At 35.5% G+C, this 14487-nt stretch overlaps 1 protein-coding gene across 9 annotated transcripts in view; it reads left to right on the top strand.

The window, feature by feature from the left end:
- CCNT2 (cyclin T2) overlaps positions 1-13213 on the top strand; it is a 49045-nt gene extending 35832 nt beyond the window's left edge. For 7 of the 9 annotated variants that reach the window (XM_028509197.2, XM_036023657.1, XM_036023656.1 and 4 more), the window contains 4 exons: positions 6-51; positions 1918-2081; positions 6917-6987; positions 7433-13213. In XM_028509197.2, the coding sequence (XP_028364998.1) occupies positions 6-51; positions 1918-2081; positions 6917-6987; positions 7433-8860 (1709 nt within the window). In that variant the 3' untranslated portion in view covers positions 8861-13213. Of the gene's footprint in view, positions 1-5; positions 371-1917; positions 2082-6916; positions 6988-7432 lie in introns of those variants that run through there. The other 2 variants (XM_028509198.2, XR_003684389.2) reach the window with 2 other exon arrangements.
- Positions 13214-14487: the final 1274 nt, after the last annotated feature.

The raw sequence follows: 14487 nt of genomic DNA on the forward strand, positions 1-14487 counted from the left end.
TACAGCAAGCAAGGATTTGGCACAGACATCCTATTTCATGGCTACCAACAGGTTGTTATCCTGACCCTCTTTGTTGCACTGTTGTAGCACACTATAGCTTCCTTTAATGCAGGGCCCCCTCAATGTGTCTCTTACCCTTGTTGCAACAGGAGACTGGGCCATCTACTGTGGTGGTACCTTCCTGTCTGCTTTGCGGTGTATTGTACAAGGGACTTTGGGCACAGAGGGGTTAAATGCACAATGTGAAGTGTAGTGGTGCTTTTTGATGACATATTCTCGATTTGTGAGTGCATAAGTCTAAAATTGGTAGCCTGAATAGCAGCTAAAGATTACAGAGAGCTAAACTTAACGTAGAAATTCGAGCAACTTGGTAAGTATAAAACTATTTCTAGTTTATAATTATAGTTAAATGACAATTTTTTAAATTTCACATTTATCCAATCTTTAATTATTAAAGGTTTTTAATAAATTTATATAACTTGGGTTTTTTTCCAGATAATATCCACTAGTAGTAAATTAGAAGTAGTCAATTCCTGTCAGTGTCTGGATTTGCATAAGTGCAGTTTTCACTTGAATTTTCAGTTTATATAAATAAAAAATGGTGTGGGTTGAACATTTGCATCAATTCTGAAACTGAAGTAGAATAGTGTTTTGTTTTAATTTTATTTATTGATTTTTAGAGAGGAGGGAAGGGGGGAGAGAGAAACATTGATTTATTGTTCCACTTATTTATTCATTCATTGGTTGGTTCTTGTTTGTTCCCTGGCCTGGAATTGAACCCACTATCTTTGGGGCGACACTCTAACCAACTGAGCTACTCAGCCAGGGAAGGATAGTTTTTTAAAAGCCTTTAATATCTATATAAAATTCTGTTCTGTGTTGATTATATTAATGATTTAAATTTGTTTTTTTAAATGGGTCATTGGAGAGCAGGTAGTCTTCAGCTTTGTATATGGTTCTTAACTTTTTGTGACACTGTTATGTTTTATTTAAAATTTTGGATTGGCAAATATCAGTGTATTTTATTAGCTATATATATATGTTGTTGGGATTTGACCTTTATCCTGAGAATTCCAAACAACAACAAAAAAAACACTTAAATTTATAAAACTTTGGTTAGAACAGCCTATTTGTGACATGTTACATGTCCAGTAGAGTGGAATGAGAAAGGTAGTATTTTTGTAGTATATAGCAATATTGGGCCTTGACACTGTTGTGTAAAAGGTAAGTTTTCTCTGTGGCTTGACTGAAAAGAAGAGGTTGATGTAGATAAGTGTTAAATTCTCTTTAACTTACCTGAGAATTACATTTGTTAAGCCACACCAAATGATAGAATCCCTTATTATAATGTAGTGTTGAAATTTGTCACTTTTACAAAGAGTTGTTTTTTTCCTTTACTTTTTTACCATATTACAAAAGAAACAAAAATGCCACAAAAAAAGTTTGTATTGTACTTGTGTATGGTGACTATTGGAAATAGAAATATATTAAGTATATCTTCCCCTCTTGTAAAGAAATAAAAATATTGGGTGGGTGTGCTGGAATGGGAGTAAAAGGGAGAAATCTGTACTTGAACAATGATTACAATTTAAAAAAAAAGAAATAAAAATACTGTGAATTTAGATGTAAAAGCAAAATTTATAAATATTACTATATTAGTAGTAGTATTAAATATTAATATAATACTCTGGGGAGTAAGTGGGGGGATGTTCATATCTATCTAGGTTTTGTTAGTACTAGAATTCTGTAACTATAGGGTTAGCTTTTAATGTAATAAAATAAGGTTTTGTATTCTAGACTTAACAGAAGAAAACCTTTGTGATTGTGTTTTTGCTCTAATCTTACTGGCAAATTTTTTTCTTTGTTTTACATATTTGAATTTCTATGGCTCTTCCTTTTCAACCTGCACCACAACAGTCTACATCTTACCACCTTCTGTCTTCAGTACAAACCAACAGTGATAGCGTGTGTATGCATTCATTTGGCTTGCAAATGGTCCAATTGGGAGATTCCTGTGTCAACTGATGGAAAACATTGGTGGGAATATGTGGATCCTACAGTTACTTTAGAGTTATTAGATGGTAAGTAGAGACAAAATAAGGTTTTTACATTAAAAATAAATTATTTTTAATAGGGAAAAATTCTGTCTACTGCTGCATAGGTTCGAAAACTGGTGAATCCCATATACTCATGCCCAGCTGAGCAGTTACCTATTCTGGACAATTCAGTATCCTTCCTCCCTTGTAGTTAGTTTAATGCTAATCCCAGATATTTTTTTTATCTGTTAATATTTCAGTTTGTATTTCAAATTTACACTTTAAAATCAACTTTAATTCTGTTTTAACAACTTGGTAAGAGATTTTAAAGTATAGTTACATGAGCAAATGAACAGGATGAAAATGAGGATTCATTAGCCTAAAGAAAAACAAATTGAACATACGAGGTCTGTCCAGAAAGGATCCAGTCATTGTTAATAAAACATGAACAGCTTGCACAATATTGATGTAATCTGGTAGCCAAGGAGAGTGGACTAGTATGTGTATGCATGAACAATGACAACCTCACTGAACTAGTAGTCAGTGGGGGCAGTAGATGTTGTTGAGTGAGCATATGTACTGTGTGGCCTTGCATTCAAAATGACTGAGTGAGTAGAATAACAAATCTGCATCAAATTTTGCGTTAAGTTTGAACATTCCTCCATGGAAACTATTCGGATGATTCAGAAGGCCACAGCTATGGGCAGCTGGTGATTGGCAGCGTGTTCATGAAAATGTGTCTGCTGCTCATGCATCATGTCCTATGCAGAGGTTTTGGTGAAACATCAGATCACCGGGTGACTTAGCCTCCCACATCCCAGATTTGCCCTGCAACTTCAGGATTTTCTCAAAACTAAGATCACCTCTAAAAGGAAAGAGATTTCAGACCATCAATGAGATTCTAGAGAATACGACAGGGAAACTGATGGCAATTGGAGAACTCTGTGAGGTCCCAAGGTGCCTACTTGGAAGAGGCCTGAGGTGTCATTGTCCTATGTACAGTGTTTCATTTGTTGTCTTCATTAAATGTCTCTATTTTTCATATGACATAGCTGGATACCTTCTGGACAAACCTTACACCCACACACATACCAGTGTCCAACAATGGCTGGACTTTTTCTGGACAGACCTCATACCACCTCATATGGTACTAAAATAAAGTTCACCAAAAAAAGTAAATTGCCTTTTATCCTGCTCTTAACTTACAGGTAAAATTTGTTGGGGGGGGGTGTTGACTCAATAGGATTCAGTCACCTAAATATCCTCTGCTTCCATTCTAAAAGGTTCAAGCCCATTATCCATTTGGAAAGCCATTGAATAGGAATTATGCCTTTTCTGTTCTGATCCCCTCAAAATTAACAAAATTTAAGATAACTAGTATATATCTGAATTTTAGCATGGTGCCCAAAGCATCATTGTATATTGAAATAATTCATTTAAAAGTGTGTTCCCAAAGCAACATTTGCTTGTACTTGGCAGTCTGTAAGCTTTTTGTTTTTGTTATGTGGGGCTTCTTGTATTAATAACAAACTCTAATGTGTTTTTTTATATTTTGAAATTTTTGGTATATTAGCCTTGAGGAGTATCCTGTATTTTAAGTATAATGTGATTTTTATGCATGTAGCTACTTACTTACTTTAGCAGTAATTATCTGACAGATCCTTTTGTTCCCCCACTGTAAAAGTTAATAGGACACTTCAGAAAGGAAAAACAAAGCTTACATTTTATGCTTGCCGAACATGTGGTTTTGGACCAGAAATTATATGTACATTTAATCTTTGACAACCAAGCTATTAAAGGAATTAAGTCAATTTCTTACCAATGTTGGACCCAAAAGTATTACATATCTGCTAGATTTATTTAGTGTTCAAGTAGAAAAAGGGTGTTTTTTTAGAATGTGGAAGTAAATAGTAGTTCATGTGTTAGATTTTTTTCATCCAAACTGTCAAAACTCATGAGACTTTCACAGGAGTTACCTTATTTTGCTGTGTATAATGTGCACTTTTTTGCCCAAATTTTTTAGGGAAATTAAGGATGAGCATTATACATGGGTAGTACTAATTCTGTATCTATATAAATGTTTTTAATTCTTTCATTTATGCATATGTGTTAAAAGTATAACTCTAGAAAGAAAGCAATAATGATATCTGTATGCAGTAATATCCTAGAATACATAATCTGTTTTGTTGAATTTATGACAAACTTGCAACAAAAGCAATTTCGGCCAGTGATTCGACGAGATGAAGGAAGAGCACTGTTATCAACAGAGTAAGATAAGATAGATGATGCCATTGTTATCCACCTGATAAGATAGGGTGAACAGCGTGACATTTGACATTTCTCTTCATACACTTTAGGTGGGAGAAATTATTGGAAAATACCTTGGAAAATGTTGAAACGGTTTTCATATACTGCAAGCTTTAAGCTAAAAGTTACTAAATATGCTAAAAAGCACTGCAACAGAGCTGCCAAGAGACTCTTTGGACTTCCTTCCACTCTCTCTGTATCAGATTGTGGAGGCAACAGGAAGAAAAGCTTCTTCAGATGCCAAGATACAAGAAGGCAGTGCAAGGGAAACCCCCACAGTGGCTGGAGGTGGAACAGGAGATGAAGACCTGGATTCTGGAGCAGCATCAGACTGGGATCTCTGTTTCAACCAAGGTGATTCAAGAAGAAGGTAAAAGGATTGCATGAGAAAAAACATTGATGATTTCTCAGGGACACCTACATGCCATCCAATAGAACCATGGGTATCAAAGGAGCAAAGACTGTAGCTATTAAAACGAGTGGTTGTGAGAAAACACATTTCACTGTTTTTCTAGCCTCTTGTGCAGATGGGACAAAGCTACCACCTATGACCATCTTTAAAAGGAAAACATTTCCAAAAGAAAAGATTCCAAGTAGAGTTATTGTCCATGTGCATGAAAAAGGAGGGATGAATGAAGAAGGAATGAAAATCTGGTTTCACAAAGTCTAGTCTGGAAGGCCTGGAGAATTACTTAAAAAAACAGCTTTGCTTGTTCTTGATCACTTCAAAGCCCATGTTACACAGAGTGCAAAAGCATCACAGTGGACTTGAAAACCCAACTTGCTGTGATACCTGTTAGGCTAACCAGCCAAGTGCAGCCTCTTGATGTGTCAGTAAACAAGCCCTTTAAAGCCCTAATGAAGAAAGAGTAGACATCGTGGATGCAGTCAGCTGCTAATGATTTAACACTTACAGGCAGGGTCAAGAAAGCATCCATCACCCGGGTTTATGATTGGGTCCTAAGATCATGGAATGGTGTCAAGAAGGAAGTGGTTGTGAAATCGCTTACAAAATGTAACATCAGCAATACTGTGGATGGAACGGAGAATGATGAAATTTACTGGGATGAGGAAAGTGGCTCTTCAGAAGATACAAGTAATGTAGATATTGAAGAAGATGATACTTCTGATATTGACACTGATGAAGAGTTCTTGGCCTTCTATGATGCATAAATATTATAAATTTGTTACTGGTACATAAAATTTCTTGTACAATAATATGTTAAAAAATAAATGCTAAAATGCCTTTATCATATAAAAAAAGTGTCTAAATATATATAAAAATTGAATTTAAAAAATCAAAACAAAAGCTTTTTTTCCCCTTAAAGTTAGGGCCAAAAACATGGGTGCACATTATACACAGCAAAATACGGTAGTTGTCACAGCTTGTGAACTTATAGTATTGCCAAGACCGATATTAAAATTTATCTTTTGAGTAGCCAGTAACTTTATTAAGACCACTATTTTGGGGTATAAAACTATACTTAATTGATCATAACCACACCACTTTGGACAAGTGAGTCATCTAAATTTAAGGAAAAAAAATTGGTCTAAAAATATGACCAGGGTAGTTTACTAATATGTTAATGGTGTTGATTGCTAGGAAGTTAAGAGGTAAGTGGAGGGATTTTTTTTCATTTAAGTTCAAAATAATTATAAAATTAAAGACACTGCAAAATAGTACAGAGATTAGATATATACTTCACTGAGTTTCTCTGTTAATATTACATGTAATAAATAATACATGATTATCAAAACCAGAAAATTAAAATTAGTATAATACTATTAGCTAAACTACAAACTTTATTCTCCAGTTTTTCTGTTTTAGGATCCCACAATTCATTTGGTTGACATGCCCCTTTGTTTTCTTCCAACATATGATAGTTTTTCAGTATTTCTCTTTTTTCCCCATAACCTTGACACTTTGAAGAGTAATGATCAGTTATTTTTTTATAGAATGTTTCTCCATTGGAATTTATCTGATATTTTCTCATTAGATTGAGGCTACACAGTTTTGGCAACAGTAGCACAGAGTAGGGTTGTGTCCTGCTCTGCACTTGATCAGAGGAGTACATCATTTTGATGCCTCATTGCTAGTAATGATAACCATGATGACTTGATTAAGGTGGTATCTGGTGTTTTCTCCATTGTAAAGTTACTATTTTTCTCTTTGTGAGTAATAAATATCTTGAGGAAGATATGTTGAGATTATACAAATACCCCTTTTTCCCTCAAACTTTTTTGCCCACTAATTTTAAATCTGTTGATGGGTCTTGGGTACAACAAGTACTATTATTATTTTAATCGAGGTTTCTATTTTGGGGGAGTATTTTTTTAATGCTACTAAATTTTCCAGAGATTCTGAGTAAGTACATACAATTGGGGTGGCAGAGTGATTTTCTTTAAGAATACTAGTTCAGAGCTGTGTCTACTTCTGTATATGCTGAAAGTTGACTAGGAGGGTGATAGTGAAGTAAATGAATTCTTGAAATCCCTTTTTAATATTGCCCTCTTGAGAGAAATTTAAATCCTAAAGGAACCTTCTAAGTTATAAATTTAAATTTTATTTTTAGAGCTAACACATGAGTTTCTACAGATATTGGAGAAAACGCCTAGTAGGTTGAAGAGGATTCGAAACTGGAGGGTAAGAATTGGCAGGGCTTAATAAATTATCAGTTTGTCATTTATCTAACAGTTATATAGCTAACCAGTTTGAATTTCTGTGGTTAAGTATTATTTCCAATATTCCTAAATAATTACAATGTATCATAAGCTACAATACATGCACACATGGTTTATTCAACTATTGTGTCCAGTGAACTTTGCAAAGTATTTTATAAATTTTGTATAGATCTCACAATGATGGAAATATTATTCTCATTTTACAAATGGAGATGTTAAAGCCTAGGCAAGTTAAGTTACTTTCTCAGATGACTAGGCTAGGGTTTAACCTGTATCAAATTCCAAAATTAGTGCTTTCAACATTTTATATGGCCTTTTATGCTTATAAATATAGAATTTTTATAAGCAAAGAAATGTATATTAAATTCCTTTGCTGTCATTGCCTCTTTTGTGTTTTATTTAAATAGGCCAATCAGGCGGCTAAGAAGCCAAAAGTAGATGGACAAGTATCGGAAACGCCACTCCTTGGTTCATCTTTGGTCCAGAATTCTATTTTAGTAGATACTGTTAGTGGCGTGTCTGCAAACCCAAGTTTTCAGAAACCGTCTACATCAGCATTCCCTGCACCAGTACCTCTAAATTCAGGAAATATTTCTGTTCAAGACAGCCATACATCTGATAATTTGTCAGTGCTAACAACAGGAATGCCAAGTACCTCATACAGTTTGTCATCGCACCAAGAATGGCCTCAACACCAAGAATCAGCAAGGACAGAACAGATATATTCACAGAAACAGGAGACATCTTTGTCTGGTAGCCAGTACAACATTAACTTCCAGCAGGGACCTTCTATATCACTGCATTCAGGATTACATCACAGACCTGACAAAATATCTGATCATTCTTCTATTAAGCAAGAATATACACATAAAGCAGGGAGCAGTAAGCACCATGGACCAATTTCTGCTACTCCTGGAGTTATCCCTCAGAAAATGTCTTTAGATAAATACAGAGAAAAACGCAAGCTAGAAACCCTCGATCTGGATGTCAGGGATCATTATATAGCTGCCCAAGTCGAACAGCAACACAAACATGTGCAGTCACAGGCAACCAGCAGCAGTTCTGTAACTTCTCCCATTAAAATGAAAATTCCCATCACAAATGCAGAAAAACCTGAAAAATATATGGCAGACAAGAAGGAAAAAAGTGGATCACTGAAATTACGGATTCCATTACCACCCACTGATAAAAGTGCCAGTAAAGAAGAACTGAAAATGAAAATAAAAGTTTCTTCCTCAGAAAGACACAGCTCTTCTGATGAAGGCAGTGGGAAGAGCAAGCACTCCAGTCCACATATTAGCAGAGACCACAAAGAGAAGCACAAGGAACATCCTTCAAACCGCCACCACCCCAGCAGTCACAAGCATTCCCACTCACATAGTGGCGGCAGCAGTGGTGGCAGTAAACACAGTGCTGATGGAATACCACCCACTGTTCTGAGGAGTCCTGTTGGCCTGAGCAGTGATGGCATTTCCTCTAGTTCCAGCTCTTCAAGGAAGAGGCTGCATATCAATGATGCATCTCACAACCATCACTCCAAAATGATCAAAGGTTCCAAAAGTTCAGGTAGTTCATCTAGTTCTTCCTCCTCTGTTAAGCAGTATATATCCTCTCACAACTCTGTTTTTAACCATCCCTTACCCCCTCCTCCCCCTGTCACATACCAGGTGGGCTACGGACATCTCAGCACCCTCGTGAAACTGGACAAGAAGCCAGTGGAGACCAACGGTCCTGATGTCAATCACGAGTACAGTACAAACAGCCAGCATATGGACTACAAAGACACATACGACATGCTGGACTCGCTGTTAAGTGCCCAAGGAATGAACATGTAATCATTTGTTTAGGTCAATTTTTCCTTTACTTTTTTAATTTAAAAATTGTTAGAATGGAATCCTTCTGATATAGCAGTGGTAACACCTGCTATTGCTGCCACTGTTTCAATATTTGTAAGTGCTGCTTTATTCTTCAGTCTGAAAAGAAGAGATTATAGTAAACAAGTCTTTATCTCCACATATGATAGTGTTATAAATACTGTAAAAGCATGGAAGGTGCAAAACTCAGTATTTCTACAATCGCAGCTAAGAACATTTAAGATGAATGGCTGGCTGCTTCTAGGAATATAAGATGCCTCAAGCATTTGTTATTTATAATTTGATTACTGTAGCTATATTTTTTTGTTGCTTGGCTTTTGAATGAGTGTAAATTGTTTTCTTTTGTGTATTTATACTTGTATGTATGACTTGCATGTTTCAATGTTAAAGGGATAAAACAGTATACTGAAAACTGTTTACAAGAAAGTGGAGACAAATGTACATACATTTTTGTATGTTTAGATATTACCATAAATACTCAGGATTGGAGCTGCTTGTAAGTATAACAATATACAGAATAACTTTATTTTATCTTGTCAGAGTCCATCACTAATCTAAAACAAAGGTGGCACTTTTTCATGTTAACCTTAAACTCTAGGCCTTACTGGAAGCCTCTGAAGGGGGACACGTCACTACCATATGGCTATGCAGTGCCACAGATGGTCGTTTACACTGCGAGGCACTGAACTTTTGCCTTCAGAGGTTCTGACCAGATTGGCTGCTGAAATAGCCCCTAATTTTCTAAAGGCTTGAAGAGGAAAAAATAAAGTTTACATACTTTGGATGTGAAGTGCAGTTAAATGTTTGTTGGTTTGTTACAGTACTATTACACAGAGCTGTTAATAATGGTAATGCAGATTACTGTGATTTGAAAACTAAATTCACAAAACGTACATAGTGAAAAATTAGTTAGTTTTTTCTTAAATAAAGAACTTTAACACTACGTAATTTAACAGTAAACGAGAATCGTGTTTCCTTTAGCAATCAGGATGACACCATATTCTTAAACATACTCCTCCCCTAAAGTGTGTTTGTGTGTGATGCCATATTTCTTTTTCAGGTAAATGCAGTCTTCCTTATAAAAATAAAATTAAACCTATTGCTCTATCAGTTCTTTTATATTCTAACAATAAATTAAAAAAAGATCACTGACTGTGCATTGTACCTGTATTTATAGCTTATCAGGAACCTCTGAGGAAAAAATATTTAAAAAAGGTCAGCCTCCAGGTAAACAGCTGGTGGAGGTTTTACCTTTGTTTGCACATCTCAGTGTATTCCTGTTGAGGTCAAATTGGCACAGTCATGTGACTTCTGAATAAACGATAGACATTAACTTGTTTAAATTTTGTCTTAAACACCAGTAATAGGCTTTGGTTTATCAGCGAGTCTTGTATTCTGTGGTAAATCTTTGAGCTGTTGAGTATCTTTGAGATGGGTTGAATTCAACTTCTGTTGAACTGAAAGCTGTCTTAACTTTCCCTCTATGTATATGAATTATTATTGTTAAAAAAGCCACTGATATGTGCACAATTGTAATTTTACTCGAGTATGTTGCAGTTGTAAATATTAGAGTTTAATCTTGTGCTCTACTTTTATTTAGAAATTAACCTACTTTGCGAGTAGCTTTATAATTTTATAAAGATAATTGTTCGTTATTTTGTCAATGTTATTTGAATTTAAGATAATAGGAGCCTCTTTCTAAGGACTTTGCCTAGCTAGCATGTCCTAACATTTGTTCTTGTCTTGCATAACTTTAGTAATCTTTGTCATTATGTGTAACTTTATTGTTCTGTATGGCATATTATTGTATCCACAAACCTGATAATTTCGATACAGTTATACTTTGACAGTGGTACATAATCCAAGAACTAGTATAGATAGAATTAAGCTGAGGGCAAAATGAGGGAGGGAAGGGTTTTGTTCTTGGTAATTTAGATGTGAAACCTCTAAGGAGCTATCATGTGAAACTACATAGGGTGGTTGTGCTACTGTATACTTAGGGATGATAATACCAGGAATTTTAATAAGATTTTGTAAAAAAATATCCAGAAAATTAGTGAACTTATTTTCAATATGACAGAAAAAAATGTGAATATTTAAGGTCTGTGACTATACTTAAACTTTCACAAAGAATTTGCAGAATTGTTTTGAGATGTGGGAATAAAGGTAATTTTTGTTGAATCTTTATTGGTGCTAATGATGGACAGTTAAAAGGTAGCTAGTGTATATTGTTATGGGTCAGTACTTATTAGTACTTCCAAAATGGAATTTGAATTGCTATGTATACACTTTTCATTCTGTAAATGTAAATCTTTACAATGACTTTATTTATTAAAGGGCAGCCAGTTGTAATTTTTACAGGATTGTGTGAGCTATTCAGACTCTTTAACCTCTGAACAGGATATTAGCTTCCAAAACCACAATGGGGATAAATATGAAAATCCTTTTAAGTTTTGATTCCATTCAGTGAAAATCCTTATAATTCATATTACCATGAATTTGCTCTAGCCATCTCATTTGCATAAATAGTTCATCAGCCTGGTCCCAATAGGCTCAACCAAAGAAAAAGACTCCAGTGAATGGACATTGTTACTGAGTCTTCCTGTAAGTAGCCATAAACCAAAATAGTATCATCAAATTTAGGTATGAAATTTCACATGTGCAAAGTACTGTTAAGGTGAAACATTTTTGATGAGATTTTTAAAATATTTGAAATATTAAAAAGCATTATCTTTAAACAGCCTATAAAAGAGTGATTCATTTTTTAGTTGTGTTTTCCCCAGATCATGGATCTGTGACCTTTATGCAGAAGCACATTGCAAACAAAGTCTTTACTTCTACCTCTTTCAACTAATTTTCTAATATTGATCTGTACCCCTAAATATTTGCCTTAGGTACCTTAAAATACAGTATTTTCAGAACCAAAGCAAAGGAGTATCTTTTCACAGAAATATTCTTGGAAGCCTACTTTACAAAACTGGTGGTAGTATTCCTTACTGAGACCTTGCAAAGTTCCTAGTTCCTTTTTCTTGTTTAACCTGAGGTTCATTTCTGTCGCAGGTATTTAAATATTGAAAAGTCATGTATATATCACCCCTAGGTTTATCTTTGGATGTATTTATAGATGCATCTGGCTCTTCCTACGAGTAGCAGTTCATTCTGGTTAGAGTTCTGGTTAGAGTCAGAAAATTTCTGTCATGATACTTGGTTTCATGAGAGTTGCTCACATTATTTTCTATTAACAGATTATGATTATGCAGTGTTAAAAACTTTCAAGGCTGAAAGTTTTTCTGAAAGAAAGGGCTAGTCAGAGCAAAATCCAGGTCCTGGGGCATTTGTCTAAACCCCAGCAGTGGGCTGGATGGAAAAGACACATGCCGCCATCTTGGGGTCGATAGGGCTCTTTCATACGCAGAGTCTGAGAAAGAAGGATGTAAGCTTTCACTAAGAAATTTACATTGGCTCTAAATAAAAGGATCTGGAAACATGAGGACAGTTGTAGGATATGCTCTTGTGTTGGTTGTGGGCAGGAGTCTGGAATATTCACGTGTGAACTAGGTGAGGCATCATCTGGTGATAGCCGTTCTGTCTAAATAATCGCAGGAATAGCTACCTGGAATTTAAAGTTTTGACATACATTCAGGAATGTGAACAGTCTTTTCTTGGTTTTGACTCGAGGCTCTGTTAACTGATATTTTTTTCTGTCTCTCCCACACTCTGACTTGCTGTGATTTAATTTAGAACATCAGAGTTTTTCTCTTGTCAGTAGAATACCTTAATTTTTGGCCTGTCTATCCCCTTAGAACTAAAGAAATGACTAGTTGGGGTCTACTTAAGATAACCAAATAATTTTTTTTTGCCTTGCTTTGCCTTAAAAGCATTCAAAGCACATTTTTTTGTTATGTTTGATAATTTAAATTGCTGGGGTTTTCCCCTCAGCCAACTGTAGAAATAAACCACTGCTTACGTGTGAATGAATGTTATGTACTCTTTAAGTACCCTTGGTTAATTAGATATTTCAAGGCTTTGTATTTACTAATGAAATAAGGATTTTTTTTAAACATGGTATTCATCTGTAAAGGAAGATAGTTCTCAAGATATCTTACCATTCCCAAATTTTATCTAAACAGAAAGTGTTTCTCACCTAGTACCATGCTTAAATTGCTAGCTAATTTCTGTAGATACCTTGCTGTTTCGTGTGCCCATTTGTTTATAATGGACTGGTTTAGACAGGTATTTACATCGGAAAAGCAGCACATTCTTTCCCTGGCTGAGTAGGGTGCCAAGTTACTGTACAAATTTCTAATTCATTTGTTTTTGAAAAATCAAAATTCAGCTATGTTAATATCTGAAATTTGATTGCTATAGGCCGACATGTAAGCCCAGAAGTTTGCTTGTATTGTAAGAGAAGTTTGCCTCTGAAACGTCTCTATAGCCAGCAGGTCTCGGGTGTTCAGACTGTTCTCAGTCCGATGCCATGCATCCATTTTTCCACAATGTAGAGTTGGACACAGCTACCTTTTATACTGTGACTCCTTTTTTTCTGTCCTGTGTAATTTACCAGTATCTGTATGCCTGACAGGTTCTTGAGGTAGATTGGTAAACAGATACCTTAAAGGTGGTGTGGCTAGGACTAATTTTGTTCCCATAAAGGTGAATTAACCTGTTCACTGTGATCCATTAGTCTCAAACGTAAATTCTGAAGGCTGTGTAATTCTCTTCCAAGTTTTGCGGGGAAGCCTCACTTAAAACCTGCTTGCTTGTTGGCTTAATTTGATTTGGCTATTAATGAGTACATTCTCATTTTTTTTAAGGTGTGTTTTTCAAGCAGTTTCACTTGGTTTGAAAAACTTCACATGTACTCATTATGTTAACAATGACTGGGATTTCCTTTTCTGAATGTTCTCAAATCCCCCAAGGACTGTTGAATAGGATGTTGATAGAAAATCCAAAACAGGAATATATATGTATATGGCATGAATTCAGTTAGTCATTGAATTTCAGCTTGGTATCTATTACAAGGAATTAATAAAATTTGTGTATTAACAATGTAAATCCAAGTCTTGTTAATATGAATTAGAAATAACTCAGTCCCTGGGAAATGTGGGAAATAAGGTTTCTAATGTGTTACTCCGAGTAACTTCAGATATCATCAAGGAGTTCAAGGAGTATGGTCTCAGGGATCAAATCGTCTGCATTCCAACCTCGGCCCCACCACTTTCTTCCCTATAGAATGTTAGTGGTAGTACCCTTCACAGGTTGTGAGGTTTAAGGCTTAGGTAATGGGGAAGGGCTAAAAAGGACAAATGAGCCCTGGCCAGTGTGGCTCAGTTGAAGTGTCACTTCATACGCCAAAAGGTGGTAAGGTGAATCCTGGTCAAGGCACATGGCCTAGGCTGTGGGTTTGGTCCCCTGTCAGACATACGTGAGAAGCAACCAATCAATGTTTCTCTCCCCCCTCATCCCCTTCCCCTCCCTCTAAAATCAGTAAGAATGTCCTCTGGTGAGAATAAAAATGGAATAGAGGAAGCAGGAGGAGGGGAAAGGATTTACATTAGAAAAAAAAAATAGATGACATGGGAGAGCAT

This window comes from Phyllostomus discolor, chromosome 4 (genome assembly GCF_004126475.2).
Source record: "Phyllostomus discolor isolate MPI-MPIP mPhyDis1 chromosome 4, mPhyDis1.pri.v3, whole genome shotgun sequence".
In the NCBI taxonomy this organism is placed as follows: domain Eukaryota; kingdom Metazoa; phylum Chordata; class Mammalia; order Chiroptera; family Phyllostomidae; genus Phyllostomus; species Phyllostomus discolor.